The following is a 16,480-nucleotide window of genomic DNA, read 5'->3' as shown; positions in this document are numbered from 1 at the left end:
GTGATGAGCATGATATTACTGTATCTGACTGGGTGATGAGCATGATATTACTGTATCTGACTGGGTGATGAGCATGATATTACTGTATCTGACTGGGTGATGAGCATGATATTACTGTATCTGACTGGGTGATGAGCATGATATTACTGTATCTGACTGGGTGATGAGCATGATATTACTGTATCTGACTGGGTGATGAGCATGATATTACTGTATCTGACTGGGTGATGAGCATGATATTACTGTATCTGACTGGGTGATGAGCATGATATTACTGTATCTGACTGGGTGATGAGCATGATATTACTGTATCTGACTGGGTGATGAGCATGATATTACTGTATCTGACTGGGTGATGATCATGATATTACTGTATCTGACTGGGTGATGAGCATGATATTACTGTATCTGACTGGGTGATGAGCATGATATTACTGTATCTGACATAGAAATTCTAAAAACATCTCAAAATAGTATTAAACGTCCGCTGTAAAAAATAAAGTGAAACTATACAGTATCATGTCCTGGAATGTCCTTCTGTGAAATACAAGAGGACTGTGAGAAAGTCTTCATGTTTCAAAGAGAAGAATAGTTGTTTATATAATGTTCAAATGTTGTCCATCTTCCACAGAGCGCCCCCTACACCCCAAAGAGAAGGTGCTGGAGCAGGCGCTACAGTGGTGTAAAATGGCTGATCCTAGTTCAGCTTACCTGGTGGTGAAGAGAGTTCCCAGAGGAGAGGGCATCAACATCCTCACTGGTAAATGCTGCACAGCCCAGAGAAAGAATAAAGAATAACAATCAAATGATTTTTTTTTGATCGTCGATTTGTAATCAGTCCAATTTCTTGTTGCTCTTACGTTCATACGTGACATATTATTTTATTTGTAGACTGTCATTGTTATACACAGTATGATTTTTATTCACAGCCTACAAGAGTGAGATAATGAAGATGGGAGTTCTGAAGTGTCGTGAAGATCCTCCCAAACTCCTCCACGGAAAAGTCTTTCAGGAACACACCTTTCAGATCAAAGACCACAAGCTGCTCCTGCTGAAGGACAAAAAGGTATTTCTGCTCTCACGTCACGGTCACATCTTGGTCATCGGCACTAATTTGGACCCGATGTAGTTATCGCAGGTGGAGCTGTGATTTGTCCGTTTATTTGTCTTGCCCTATACATATTTTCTTACTGGTCACTATGTCTGTCATTTCAGAGCGTCAAGCCTGAAAAGGAATGGTCTCTGAAGTCTATGAAGATCTACATGGGAATTCGAAAGAAGCTGAAACCCCCAACTAGATGGGGCTTTACTCTCATGATGGAGAAACAGCAACTGTTAGTGTTCACTTGCTACACATTATTTTGGTCATTGCAAAGGATGTCTGAAAATCTTCAATCCTACTTCTATTGGATAAGATTGAAACGTTATATGTTTATAGGACACACATAATGTTTTCTCAAGTATTTGAAATTCCTCATTGAATTCCTCATTGAATTCCTCATTGAATTCCTCATTGTTTACTGTAGTGACTGGTTTTGCATGACATCAGATGTTATGATATTATGTAAGTGAACTACATTGTTTAAGGGAGGGAGGGTGGAATGTCTCTCTCCTCCCCTTTAAATGACATCTCCTCCCCCTCCCCTTTAAATGACATCTCCTTCCCCTCCCCTTTAAATTACATCTCCTTCCCCTCCCCTTTAAATGACATCTCCTTCCCCTCCCCTTTAAATGACATCTCCCTCCCCTCCCCTTTAAATGACATCTCCCTCCCCTCCCTTTTAAATGACATCTCCCTCCCCTCCCTTTTAAATGACATCTCCCTCCCCTTTTAAATGACATCTCCCTCCCCTTTTAAATGACATCTCCCTCCCCTTTTAAATGACATCTCCCTCCCCTCCCCTTTTTAAGAGCTAATCACTGCTTTGTGTTTTTGTGTCTCCCAGGTACCTTTGTTGCTTTTGTGAGTCCGACCTATGGGACTGGGTCACCAATTTCCTCAAAGCACAGGTATGTTGTGGAGCCTAGTTCCCCTCCCCAAGTGTATGGCTTGTGTTGCATCACTTTTACATTATTTAGAGTTTGCTTTCCCCCATATTTTTGGGGGTATATCACCTACGCTTTAGATTTGTACTTTTGTCTGTTTTAATTTTATCCATTTGATTCCGTTTTGATTCATTTCTATTCACTTGATTTGCTTCTAACAGAATGATGACCCCCGACCTCCGGTGTTGAGGCGTCACTCCTCCTCAGACATCTCCAAACAGAAGTTTGGGACCATGCCTCTAATACCAATCAGAGGGGACGGACACGAGAGCAACTCTACCATGCTGTCGGCCAATCAGACTCTGGTACGTTCCAACTCTACCATGCTGTCAGCCAATCAGACTCTGGTATGGTTCTGCAGGAGACAACCATCCACACCCTCTACCTACCCTATACTTTTAAGCCTGTCACACGCTTCCCAGTTGAAATAGTTTGCACATATATTATGATGATATTTTTGGGGGTTGTGGGTAAAAAAATCTTTAATATTTTTGTTAGTTTTGGTGTGGCAGTTTTTTCGGGTGTTCATTACGCACACAAAAAAATTATTGAGGTGAGTTGAACTTCGGTAGCCGAAAAGTCGACGCCCCTTTGTCTGTGATTGATCAACAGTACTACTCCTAGTAAGAGCGGGAACTATGGATGGGATTCTTTAATGACCTGTTTGTTGTCATCCAATGAGAGACAACTAGTTTTCAAGGCACATTTCTTGAGAAATGAGAAATACTGCAGATGTAAAATTAGTCAAAACTATGTTGAGTAAGTGTATAATGGCTATGTTTTTGCTATGGCATCTCAAGAGGGACAAACAGTAATATTGCCGCTTTTTCCCTCGTTTTTCAAGCGAAGGTTTTTTAAGGGAGTTTTCAAGGTACAGACGTTCACTTCGCCTAGCCAAGTTCTGCTAGGAGCAAACCCAACGTAGTCTGGGGAGACTTTAGATAACCGAACCTAGTCTGGGGAGACTTTAGCTAACCAAACCTAGTCTGGGGAGTCTTTAGCTAACCAAACCTAGTCTGGGGAGTCTTTAGCTAACCAAACCTAGTCTGGGGAGACTTTAGCTAACCGAACCTAGTCTGGGGAGACTTTAGCTAACCGAACCTAGTCTGGGGAGACTTTAGCTAACCGAACCTAGTCTGGGGAGACTTTAGCTAACCGAACCTAGTCTGGGGAGACTTTAGCTAACCGAACCTAGTCTGGGGAGACTTTAGCTAACCGAACCTAGTCTGGAGAGACTTTAGCTAACCGAACCTAGTCTGGGGAGACTTTAGCTAACCGAACCTAGTCTGGGGAGACTTTAGCTAACCGAACCTAGTCTGGGGAGACTTTAGCTAACCCAACTTAGTCTGGGGAGACTTTAGCTAACCCAACTTAGTCTGGGGAGACTTTAGCTAACCCAACCTAGTCTGGGGAGACTTTAGCTAACCCAACCTAGTCTGGGGAGACTTTAGATAACCCAACCTAGTCTGGGGAGACTTTAGATAACCCAACCTAGTCTGGGGAGACTTTAGATAACCCAACCTAGTCTGGGGAGACTTTAGATAACCCAACCTAGTCTGGGGAGACTTTAGATAACCCAACCTAGTCTGGGGAGACTTTAGATAACCCAACCTAGTCTGGGGAGACTTTAGATAACCCAACCTAGTCTGGGGAGACTTTAGATAACCCAACCTAGTCTGGGGAGACTTTAGATAACCCAACCTAGTCTGGGGAGACTTTTGACACATCAGTACCACTAATTTTAGTTGATGTTTTTAACTTTGAGAAGATTCCATTAGTCTGTTGTGTACTTCACACACAGAGCTTGTTTTTGTTTTTGTATCAAGGTCACCCCTTTCTGTCTCCCCTTTCTGTCTCTCCTTTCTGTCTCTCCTTTCTGTAACCCTTTCTGTCTCTCTGTCTCCCCTTTCTGTAACCCTTTGGTGTTTACTATTCTGTATACTTCAGTATCCCCCAAATGATATCCCTTTACTGTATAGTATTCACTATGGACCCGTTTCCCTGACTAAGACTAGTTCTGGACTGAAAAGCAAGTCAAAGCATCATTTTGAGTCCAGTAATAGGCTTAATCTGGGTGAGGGAAACTGTCTCTGTGTGTCTGTATCTCACGGGTTGTACTGGTGTATTTTCTCTGCAGCGAAAGCTTCACGCCAGAAGGACACTCTCCATGTTCTTTGTAAGTATGCACACCCTGGTGCTCTGTCATTTCAATGTTGCATGTTTGTGTTACATGCTGTTTTGAATGTTCGTACCTACCTTCATTCTGTGTTGCTCAGTTGGTAGACCATGCCGCTTGCAACATCAGGGTTGTGTGTTTGCTTCCCGTGGGGGACCAGTATGAAAATGTATGCACTCACTACTATAAGTCGCTCAAGGAAGTCCGTCTGCTAAATTACTAAAATGTAAAATATATACAGTATATATTTTGACTTCTCCGCTCATCTAACAAGAAGTTAAGGATGGGAATGGGATGTTTATTTTGAAGGGTGCTATTGGACTTATTTAACGCTCTCCTAACTACCATAACTAACAGTTTTCCAAAGCCTCTCTCTCTATCTGTGTAAAGAAATTCCCTTGGTTTATACAGGGACTATATCTGACTCAGCCACACCTCCACTTCCTGACAGAAGCCCTGACTTCCTGGTATTAGAGCATCAGGATGTTGATGTGGATGTTTGAAGTGTAGACAACAGGATGGACTGGGAGGAGATATTGTTCTCCAGTATTGTTCTGGTTCCATGGTCCTTTGCCTTGATGGGGAGGTCTGGGAGGCTTAGTGACCTTCTTGTGTTTTACAGAACACAGTCTGTTGTGTCTATTAGGCTACTGGTGTACCTACTGGGACTAGCCCAGCCCCAAATGCATTTACAAGGGAATTGTTTTGCTTGAATTTTTCTTTTGTCCCTCTGCGTTTTGAGTGATTGTCTTGAGGTTGTTGCTGAGGTGCTAGAACAATGACCTTAATAAGAGGAAGTCTATTGTTTTCTAAAGTAGTTGTCAAAGAAGGGCAACTCCCTTCTATGTTTGTCTCATTTAAATTAACCACACGTGTTTCTTTGTCACTGTAATGGCAGATCATCTCCTTAATACCTACCTAAAGTTCCTAACAGAAAGCTACATCTCAACCCCCTTTATTATCATAATAGTTCACATTCTGCTTTTTCCTCAGGCCTCCCAGATCTTTACATAGTGTATAATCAAACATACAAATAACTCTGGGTTGGGTTCAAATTTGAATTCCCTCTGTTCTCCCTACTCCCCCCCCCCCCCTCCCCCCCTAACCTCCACCCAGCCCATGAAGGTGCAGCAGGACTCGTTCGAGGAGCGTCCAGAGAGTACAGAGCCAGAACCCCCAGAGCCTGTGTATGAGGAAGTAGGAGACTTTGGCCTGCAGGTCCTCAAGTCCCTGGAGACCAGCTTCCACTCCAATAACACCTCAGAGACCCAGGAGGTCCCTGACGTGCCTCTCAGCCTGGGCCCCTGGAAGACCTGCTCCCTGGACCGCATGATCAGCCCCAACCCGGTGCACTCTCTGGGGCTGGGAGGAGAGGGTCTGCTGCCTCCTGCTGGTTCTCTGGATACCCTGGTCCTGGGTGGAGGAGGGGACCTCCAGGAGTCTCCCAAACCAGCGCCGAGGAGGAGGCAGCAGCACAGGCCCTGTACCCCCTCTCAGGAGCTGCTCCTTCAGGAACTGTCCTCCGTCTTCATTAAGAAGACGGAGAAACTGCCAGGAGAGAAGAACGTAATCTGAGGAGAGGAAGACGTGTGCACATGTAATGTAGACTCAGCAGACAGACAGACAGACAGACAGACAGACAGACAGACAGACAGACAGACAGACAGACAGACAGACAGACAGACAGACAGACAGACAGACAGACAGACAGACAGACAGACAGACAGACAGACAGACAGACAGACAGACAGACAGACAGACAGACAGACAGACAGACAGACAGACAGACAGACAGACAGACAGACAGACAGACAGACAGACAGACAGACAGACAGACAGACAGACAGACAGACAGACAGACAGACAGACAGACAGACAGACAGACAGACAGACAGACAGACAGACAGACAGACAGACAGACAGACAGACAGACAGACAGACAGACAGACAGACAGACAGACAGACAGACAGACAGACAGACAGACAGACAGACAGACAGACAGACAGACAGACAGACAGACAGACAGACAGACAGACAGACAGACAGACAGACAGACAGACAGACAGACAGACAGACAGACAGACAGACAGACAGACAGACAGACAGACAGACAGACAGACAGACAGACAGACAGACAGACAGACAGACAGACAGACAGACAGACAGACAGACAGACAGACAGACAATAACATGGGAGTACACACACAACCCATTTGTTTGGGTGGTGTGTCAAAAATACATGATCAGATATGAATAAGCATTTACTTATGTTTTATCCTACAAACTACTAACTGTTCTGCTATCACTGGTATGTACAGATCTGTTTTTATATTGAAAGATGCTTTTTGGATTATAACAACCTTGCTAATTGCTTTAGCTATGAACTATGGGATACCTTTTTGTACTTGTTTTTGTCTCATTTACTAAACGACTGAGGGAGAGGAGAAATGGATGCTTCTCTCATCTGGCATGTCTGGTGGTGATGCATTAGGCATTAAACAATTATTTTTGTTAGTATTAAACGACTGGATTTTAAATATAAATGTGTTACAGTCTCTGTATGTAATAATTTATTTTTAAATAATATTTTATCAACTTTTTGGGGGGTAAAAGCTGTGAAACTAAGAAAAGGAGAGCTTTGCTTCTAGAAGCTACACTACCTGGCCAGTAGGTGGCAGTATGCACTATCTCCTAGACAGCCACAGATAATCCAGTGTTTTGCAACACTATCTGGCCAGAAGGTGGCAGTATGTACTCACTATCCTTTATAGAACAAATGGATCCCTCGTTTTATTCGCCATGCACAACCACTGTATGATGTGAATACAGCCAAATATAACGATTGTTAGTGGCACTACATCTGAATATTCTGAATTCATGTTTACACTTCCAAGTCTAATGCTTTTTCATGAATATGCCATGTTCAAGATATCCTCCTTTTTCATCAGTCTAAATAGACAATAATATATTCCAATTTGACTGCCTTTGCCAAGTGTCTATAGTGTGTTATAATGCATTTGCCTGCATTGTCGTCCATTAGTCATTATTCACAACTTACTGTAAATAGTGTACATTATCTTGTATGCTTATACCATTTCAATATGCACTATTTCACATTGTTGCTACATGAAGGACTATATTAAATGTGATATTTTTGGTTTTATGATGCATCCAATTTCTTAATTTTCAACTGTTTAAGGATTGAGAATTAGATTCTCATTTTACATTATTTGTAATTGATGAGAAAAAAATCAGAAACCCGCACACTGCTCTTTTTAATATATCATGGTCCAAACATACCAAGACAGTTGTGAAGAGGGCACGACAAAACCTTTTCCCTCTCAGGAGACTGAAAAGCTTTGGCATGGGTCTTCAGATCCTCAAAAGATTCTACAGCTGCACCACCGAGAGCATCCTGACCAGTTGCATCACCAACTGGTATGGCATCTGACCGTAAGGCGCTACAGAAGGTAGTGCGTACGACCCAGTACATCACTGGGGCCAAGCTTCCTGCCATCCAGGACCTATATAATCGGAGGTGTCAGAGTAAAGCCCATACGTCTCCTGTCACCCAAGTCATAGACTGTTTTCTCTGCTACCGCACGGCAAGCTGTACGGGAACGCCAAGTCTGGGACCAAAAGGCGCCTCAACAGCTTCTACCCCCAAGCCATAAGAACGCTAAACAATTAATAAAATTGCCACTGGACAATTTACATTGATGACCCCCCCCCCCCCCCCCCCCTCCTTTTGTACACTGCTGCTACTCTCTGTTTATCATCTATGCATAGTCATGTACACCTACATGTACAAATTACCTCAACTAACCGGTGCCCCCGAACACTACCTTGGGACGGGTACATAGCCTCTTTATTGTTACTTTTTATTTTTTACTTTAGTTTATTTGGTAATTATTTTCTTGACTCTTCTTGAACTGCACTGTTGGTTAAGGGCTTGTAAGTAAGCATTTTGCGGTAAGGTCTACACTTGTATTCGGCACATGTGACAAATAAAGTTTAATTTGAATTGAGCTTCATGTATCGGCCTCGGGGCCTTCGTCAAAGCTCTGACGAAAGCCCTCGAGGCCGATAGTGTCACTGCTCTTTAATAAGCTTAACCACCAAGAGCAGTGTGCGGGTTCCATCTTATTCAACTGTTAACATGCACCTGCAAAAAATATAGCTCCGATGTACGAGTGACTTTTTAAAAATGTTACATTATTTGTATATGCAAGTAGAGTGTGAAGTAGCACAGTGCTAGTGTCTGAGTAAATGATGTTTTAAATGTTTTGTCATGGTTCTGTCATTACCTGGTGGTCTTCTGTCTTCTCACTGCCTTGATGGTGACACCTCATGCTAAAGAATCACCATTCTCTGTATATCTTCTTTGTCCAATCAGATTCCTTTTTTTAAAGTCAGACTTTGTTTTTAGTGGATTGTTTTAATCTAGCATGGGGTCTAGATTAAAGAGAAACAAATGACAAAGGAAGCCAGGAATAGGAGATGAGTTTAACAAGTGCCTTTTGTCATCTGTACATTGTCAGTTTGTTTCTACTCTGACCTGAGAAGCCTTTTTAAACCTGAGACAGATCTATATCTAGAAAAATGTTCAACAAATAACCAGGTAGTGCAGAAGGCTTTCCTCATCAGTTCTCCTCCTCCTCACGGTCAATAATTGTGGTTTTAAAAAATAACTAATGAACGTTACACTTTATTACTTGTTTGCCAAGCGGGAATTTTCTACTGTTTTAAAATCTTTAATTCCAACTTCCATCTCTGACACCGGTTTGTTCCAGCTTCCATCTCTGACACCGGTTTGTTCCAGTTGGAATAGATGCAGTCAAAAAGACTATCCCTCCCTGATGTCGAAGATGGGGAAAGTGGTAGATAGCTTCTACCACTTTCCCCATCTATCTGCCACTCTCCCCTTCTCCAGGGGTGGACTTAGTGATTTGGAGGCCCCAGACAGAGGCCAGTCTGAGTCCCCCCTCCCCCCTCCTATGTGTGTGTGTGCACAACATTTTGTTATCGGTTTTATATTAATGACACGTAATTTAACTGTAAAAATGTATGCCCTTTTTAATGTGCCATGAACACAACCAGTCATGTTTTCATCTCATTGTCAAGACAAAACAGTTCAAAAAGTAGGTTATCGTTGCACGTTCACCCAAAGTAATTCTGTCATCTGAACAGGGCACTGTGTAACCCGCCAACTTTCCTTCGTTTCAGCCACCTGCAAATGTATCTCACCAGAGAAAGCATCCGAGAGAGTGAAACGGTGCCCGTCTGTCCTACTATTATTTGTAGCCTATGTATCTGATGACATGCCATACTCTTTTTGGACAGAAAGCATCAGGACAGACATGTCCTCTGCCTTCATGGTGATGGCAGCATTATCAGCAGCACCTGTCTAAAGAAATGCTTTAATTTAAGTAATTTTTCTGTTAAAATAAAATCCTCTTTAATTGTATTTTCTTTGCCCACGCTAAAAGCACCTCATTGCTGCCTGAAGTGGAGCGGGGGGGGTTGATGATGTGAGGCCTGAGGCAGTTGCCTCTCCTGCCTAATAGTAAGTCCGCCGCTCCCCTTCTCTCCCTTTCTCTCCTCTCCTCTCCTCTTCCCTCCTCTTCTCTCCCCTTCTCCCCCTCTCTCTTAACCAGTAGCTTTCAGATGCAAAATAAGCAGACATATGGAGAGGAGGTCTTTCTCCGGCCCTCCTAAAGTTTCAGATTGTATGACAAATCACGTCCCCCTGCACCCCCCAGCCTCACACAGACTCAGCAGACAACAGCTTCATTAGAGTGAAAGAGGGAGTTTTTGCAGCTTTGTCGAGTCAAGCTCAGACCCTTTCCCCTTCTCAATTACTCCATTGTTGGCACCGGCTTCAAGTTATTGCACTCCAAACCATATGGCCCAGTCGAGACGCCACAAGTGATGCCATCTCTGCAACAGAACCCTACCAGAGAAGTCCAGTTCAGGGTACTAGAAAGGCTAACACCAAGAGGTGTTGTATAGAAACATATAGGAATATAGTCAACCATTGTCAACATACAGGGAACGGTCAAATGTAACATGAGCGTTGAAACTCCAAAAATGTATTATAATACTGTTATTACTATATTATAACCATGATCAGTATTATTACTCAGATGAATCATATGAAGACATGTAAAAGGTGATAACACACCATTCAACTAGAATCCTACCATAATGAACTGCTGAAAGCCGTCTCCTGGGTGTACAGCACATAGACGTGGTGTTGCCAACAGCTCTAGGGACCACATCCCTTCCAGGGGCCTATGGCCATACGGTGGTGTTTACTCTGCTGATGAGGTCAGGTTCTACATCACAGTAAAGTATTGCTGTATATTTGTTCTTCTTTTAACGCTGTTTAAACCTGCAGCAAACCGTTTCCTCAATCTGCTCAATCGTTGCCATGGATCTTTAGAATTAGAAGGCGTTTAGAGACACCATGCTCATTGTGGGCCCTAATGCAGGGTAAACTAGAGGTAAATTATGCACTTGTGTAAATACATGAAGACAAGTGAATAGGATTTGTATTTAGACCAGAACATGTGATTGATAGCAGCAGGTTCACGAACTGCTGCAGTTTAGAAACCGCTTCAGTGAGGCCACGTCATTAGCATTCAGACTGCCCTAAATGAGATTCCATTACATTATAATAATAGCACCTGTTTGGAAATCTAATTTAGCTAAGATGTTACCCAATCAAAAAAAGACAGGTATCACAGATAGAAGCATAATTGAGGGATGGCTGACACTCTCGCAAAACACAAACAAGCAGGTTTATGGTTAAATAGAGGAAGGTGGGTGCATATACATAGGTTACCCATAGGCAAACAATAGCATCCATCCACAGACAGCATGCCCCGTTTACGTGTTCAGCATACTTGCTTTGGAGGGAGCTATATATGCTTTCATATAGGCTAATACAAAATAAATATTTATTGAAAAAACGATTTAATTTGCATAAAATGTTTTTCACTCTAATTATGGAAAATGTACACAAAAAATAACTATTAAACGTAACGTTTAAATGATTGTGTTGGCGAAGTAGCATCACCTACAACAGAATAAAACATCTACTTATTGTGCGTTTGATTATGTGGGTGAAGGAGAATCACCTAAAACGGAATTAAACACCTATTTATTTATAGCAGAGTGGTGATGAAGGACACACTACCTTGTTGTATCATAAAATAAGTCAATCTGACTAATTGGCCAATCAAAGTCAACTAATGATGCGTTCATTTGTGATGTGCACCAATCAACACTTGACCTGAAAGAAAAAACTAAAAACATGATCTAGAGTTTATTCTATAACATAATTCTTCTCCAGACATGTTGCATGGAAGATGTCATTCATTTTAAGGTTAGGGGCATTGTCCTGCCTGGCTTTGGAAGGGTATGGAAGCTGTGGTTTTTCCCAGGAGAATATTAAACGTATTTAGTTTCTTTAGAAATGAACACAGTGGGTATAAAATGGAACCGAACTGTCCAAGAAACCGTGAATCCGTAGTTACAACAAATAGGTTTGTTTCCATCACGGTTGTAAAAGCAAAGGGACCTTTATTTTATTTTTCTCTCTTTCTGGCTAATGCCTTTAAAAAGATGAAGGGGATCTTTGAGATGTGGAGAGTAGTATCTGGGTACAATTGAAGCACTGGAGTAAGGAATGAATTACCATTGAAAAAAGTAATGGCCCTATTCTGCCCTGCGTGAGTTTTTAACAAGGAGAAAAAAAAACTCTGCTGGCCTGGGCTGCTGCCTGAACGCCAAGGGAAGGGATTAAACAGCGGATTAACATCTGAAAACTCCGTTCAGACTTTCTGACTCAAAGATCTTTTGCAGACAGTAATCGCGTTAATACCCGGGGATTAATGCTTTTGCAAAAATACTAAATTGAATTTTAATTCAGGTTGTATAAATAGATATGAAATAAATGGAGGAATATGCCGCTAGAGAATGGAGAGAGTCTATCCCCCACACTTCCTTTGCTCTAGTGTCAATAGAGCTATTATGACCTCACTAGCATAACACCTTGCACAAGTCATTTATTTATTCCTAACCACGAGTTTAGCACCTGCCGTGCAAATGTGATATTACAGCCTACTCTTTAAATAAATCCACTTTGATTCAACATAATTAATGCTATAATATTTCAAATCAAATTGAATAATACAACAAATTGATCACAGCGGTGGTCTAATAATACAATTGAATTTATTTTATTTTCTCAATTGAATAACTTTTTCGTTCTCATTTGTTTCGTCTTTGAGACCCTACTTTGGGTAATTCGGTTGTTTTATTTTCTCACGTGTTTCTGCTATTGAAATGTAATCACATCTCGTGCACATGTGCCTAATCCTGTCACAGCATCACCCAGGCAACCCCTCTCAAGTGTGGGCAGAAAACTCTGCTTTCTCTACACCCCGAGCCGATTTGTCCTAACCGCAATACAAACCTGGGCTCCATGCAGGCTCGCGCTTCTAGTGCAAACCAACTAAGTCATATTGTAAAAATGTTATCTTTTATCACTTTATAAGAGCAATAACCTATGCCCACCTACTAATGTCCTAACTAAAACCAGAATACTCCTTCAAGCTGTTCCTCCTCTTTGATGTTATTACTGACAGTTTGGTGTTGTAATAATAACATCGATCCCAAGCCCAGTAGGTTGGCACTTCCGAGCACAGGATTGGTCTGTAAGGGGTTTAGCATTTTATTTTCCTCATAAACCAACCTCCGGCGTGTGGCAACATCATCAATAGTCAGTGTGTCACAACTTCAGCCTTCTACTAATCGAAATAATTATCATATAGTCAGGCCTATTGAAATAAGTCAAATATATGACGTTAACATGCACGAATTTAGTCCAACAGATATGAAGCAGATGTGCAGGTAAATACACAGAAATGATTTGTGATATAGAACCTAGGCGCATGCCTCAGAGCCGGGTTTTTTTTTTGCTCCTGCTGAGACTATTTGAATAAGAATAACGCCAATAGAGTGGCTCAGGCTGAAAAAACGGGTGACAAAAGCCCAGAGGAGCCCGAATTTGGACGAGGGACAACGCGTAGAAGGAGTGAAAAGAAGTGAGGGGAGACGCGTACAATGGAACAATTCACCTTATAATCGCTTTGATATATTATACATGGCCGAAGACTCTAAACATTGTGTAATTATTTATAAATGACTGTCCCTCTACCCTCATTATACCGCCAGCAGAAAGGCACTGCAGGTCCCTGGCCAAACTATTTCTAAATAGTGCCCCCATCCACTTTTTCAAAGGAGAGGCGAGATCCTGGACATGGAATAAATAGAATAATTAATGGATATTGGTATGCCTGTCTCATAAAGATGTCTTTAAAAACCCTTTAAAAAATTGCCCTTTGCATGCGCTAGACATTTTTACTGCTGTGCCCTTCATGTTTTGAATGTTAATTAGCCAGGTTTGACTGTGGATTTGTGGAGAAAGTTGTGAAGATGAAGTAACCTGTCCTGCTAGATAGTCCATAGCTCTAAAGCTCTAAATGTTTATGCATGCGTGCAACATTGTGCGCAAATACGCACAATAGTTCAAATGTGTTGGGGTGGTGAATTTCCTCAAAATCTTTCATCAGCGTTTAAAAAAAAATATTTTTTTGAATACACTGTCTAAATGTTTGGTATCCTTGTCTATCTAATTTTTCTACAGCAACTTTTGTGTTTTGTTCGATAACTTGGAAAACAGTCTCATTTTCCAACATTTACTAAATCTAATTTTCCATTTCGTTTCGATGTATAAGAAATGGTCAATTTTTGACAAATATGGTAGTGGATATGCCTTTTGCTTTTATATGTTCGATTTTAGCTGATACTCATGCAGGTTTATAGGTCTATAGACCGAATCTTGGACAGAAGATAGGCTAATTTATTTTTGGAGCGTGACCTTGCCTCCGGGGCTAAGCGTTCTGTCATTTGCTCCTTTTCTTCTTTCATTTAACTTTAAAGGTTTAACTTAAAGTGGGCTTGGTCTTTGGTCCAGGGATGGATAGCAACAGTAGTGCTCGCGTGGCTGGGCAGCGGTCCCCTGCTCTCATTGGACGGTCGTGATTACAGGCACGCTTCGGAGCTCGAACAAACAACAGGCATACATTATGCTAATGAGATGGCAGTGCGGCACGGGGCAGACCTGATGCACCCCATTCATCCATCCTTCACACAAATGCCAGCGCGAGAGGGGTACGACCATTGTCTGACCAGGGTATATAAGGTATCTGAGGCCAGTCGTGTGCCAGGCTCATTCGCTCACACGAGCTGATTCAAGCGCAAGAGAAAGACGCGTGCCTTGTACTCATCATACAAACTCATTTTCGGACTTTGGCTCCTTGCAAGACAACTGGTACTGTACCTTCTCCAACCAGATTACTAAGGTGGGTTTCGTTCTGCTCCCAGAGTCCTTCGCCATTGCCTTGACTAGGCCTGCTTTCCAAACTTTACAATGCGCTCTTGCATTTACAGTGTTTAACCCATTCCCTCTCCTCTTATTTCTGCAGGAAAAACATCATGTGCACCGTAATGGAGACCGTTTACTCTGACATGGACAGTTCGAGCTGCGACTACTTTACGCACGATGACGAAGACTCGTGCAGCAGCATGCACGCTTCCTCCCCGTCATCCTCCATCGGCAAGCCCGCCTCCCCTGCTAGCGACAGCCAGGGCCCGTGCGCTACCGATATGGGACAGAAGAAGAGACGCAGAGGCAGAGCGAGGAATGAAGCCACCGTACACGTGGTCAAGAAGAACCGGCGCGTAAAGGCAAACGACCGCGAGAGAAACAGAATGCACAGCCTGAATGACGCTTTGGAGACCCTCCGGACCGTTCTACCGGCGTTCCCCGATGACAGCAAACTCACCAAGATCGAGACTCTGCGCTTCGCTCACAACTACATCTGGGCGCTCTCCGAGACCATACGCATCGCCGACATTGAACAACGCCAGAACAAATCACGGGCTGATGCGTCTCTCTTGCTTCCCAGCCCGTGCGTGATTGACGCCTCGAGTCCGGGCAGCGATGCTTGCTCCTGGAGCTCCAGCGCGTCCTCCTCTTCCTCCTCTCCGTCTTATTGCACTTCAAGCCCCAGCAGCCCGGCCGTCCATGATGACTATGGGTGTTTCCAGACTGATGTTCTACAGTACAGCTACCACAACTTTGTACCAGGCATGTCCTACTAACTGAACTAAAGCCTTACCACAAACTTTTGTAGACTGCGAGATTGTTACAATAGAGTTTTAGCAGAATAATGACTGAATGCATTATTCAGTTAGTCTGTTGAAAGGGAAAAAACGGAATGATATTATTCACTGTTTGCCTTAACCCATGTCTCTGTGGGTGTGTTTTATACAGTTTGTTTGTTTTCCTATTTTTACATGCTGTATTTTACATTCGGATTGAACATTAATTTAATTTTGTCGACTTTTCTAAGTTGAGTATGATTGTTTTGCTATACGTTTTGTATTCCTCCAAAACATTTGCACTTTTTCCAGCGCATACGACGCCTACTAGAAGTCCACTTCACAGATCTTAACCTCAACCTCTATTACAAGAGTATTATCATTAAAAAGAAGACCGATTTGCTTTTGTAGACTGAGGTGAAAAGTCAATTTTACAATTAGTAGAGCGATAATGCAGAAAAACGAGCGTGGAAATTCAGTTTCACTGCTCTGACAATAGAGTGAAAGGCAGTCAGAAGACAAGGAGCTGGCCTCATACATTATGGAGATTGACCCCCTGAAAACTGCAATAGAAAGACTCAATAGAAAGACTCAATCCCAAGAAGAGGCTAGAGAGGACCCTTCTACGACGTTTTTTTAATTTTATTTATTCAAGTTTCGCCTGTCATAATGTATTTTGTATATAAATAGATTTTTATTCTATTTACATGAAAAGTGTGTGAACCATTTTTCTACAAATAAAAATATAACTTTAAAAAAAAAAGATATTTCTCAGTGTTTGGACTCTTCGAATGTTTTAGTTGCTGAGAGAGTTGAGAACTCAACGCGTGCTGATTATCACACTGATAAAACGCGTCACAAGGCCCCACGAGCACAACAATCATTGTCTTAATAATACAAATAATAACAGGGGCAGTTAGTGTCCTCGCGTGGCCTGTTCGTGAAACAAAAGGGTGTGATTAATACGATAACGGTTTTAGAGAGAGAGAGAGAGAGCACAGCAGGTGGATCCATCAGCTGTG

The 16,480-nt window shown here is 42.4% G+C and overlaps 2 protein-coding genes across 4 annotated transcripts in view; both read left to right on the top strand.

Moving 5' to 3' along the window:
• LOC139574816 (arf-GAP with Rho-GAP domain, ANK repeat and PH domain-containing protein 3-like) overlaps nt 1-5,968 on the top strand; it is a 50,374-nt gene extending 44,406 nt beyond the window's left edge. For 2 of the 3 annotated variants that reach the window (XM_071399727.1, XM_071399725.1), the window contains exons 26-32: nt 632-760; nt 930-1,066; nt 1,216-1,334; nt 1,947-2,010; nt 2,208-2,393; nt 4,184-4,222; nt 5,339-5,968. In XM_071399727.1, coding sequence (XP_071255828.1) covers nt 632-760; nt 930-1,066; nt 1,216-1,334; nt 1,947-2,010; nt 2,208-2,393; nt 4,184-4,222; nt 5,339-5,797 — 1,133 coding nt within the window. In that variant the 3' untranslated portion in view covers nt 5,798-5,968. The remainder of the gene's footprint in view (nt 1-631; nt 761-929; nt 1,067-1,215; nt 1,335-1,946; nt 2,011-2,207; nt 2,394-4,183; nt 4,223-5,338) is intronic. The other variant, XM_071399726.1, reaches the window with a different exon arrangement.
• Nucleotides 5,969-14,446: 8,478 nt separating this feature from the next.
• On the top strand, nt 14,447-16,212 carry neurog1 (neurogenin 1). Its single transcript, XM_071395251.1, has 2 exons — nt 14,447-14,656; nt 14,780-16,212. Exon 2 carries the CDS (start codon nt 14,790-14,792, stop codon nt 15,456-15,458), a length of 669 nt encoding a protein of 222 aa, XP_071251352.1. The 5' UTR covers nt 14,447-14,656; nt 14,780-14,789; the 3' UTR covers nt 15,459-16,212.
• The last annotated feature ends 268 nt before the right edge of the window (nt 16,213-16,480 follow it).

The sequence above is a fragment of the Salvelinus alpinus genome, chromosome 4 (genome assembly GCF_045679555.1).
Source record: "Salvelinus alpinus chromosome 4, SLU_Salpinus.1, whole genome shotgun sequence".
Taxonomy (NCBI): Eukaryota; Metazoa; Chordata; class Actinopteri; order Salmoniformes; family Salmonidae; genus Salvelinus; species Salvelinus alpinus.
The sequence above is the reverse complement of the archived record's forward strand: the minus strand, read 5'-3'. Positions and strand labels throughout refer to the sequence as shown.

Bases quoted from the DNA above. Each gene is read 5' to 3' on its own strand.
- neurog1 (XM_071395251.1), top strand. From the start codon at position 14,790: ATGTGCACCGTAATGGAGACCGTTTACTCTGACATGGACAGTTCGAGC.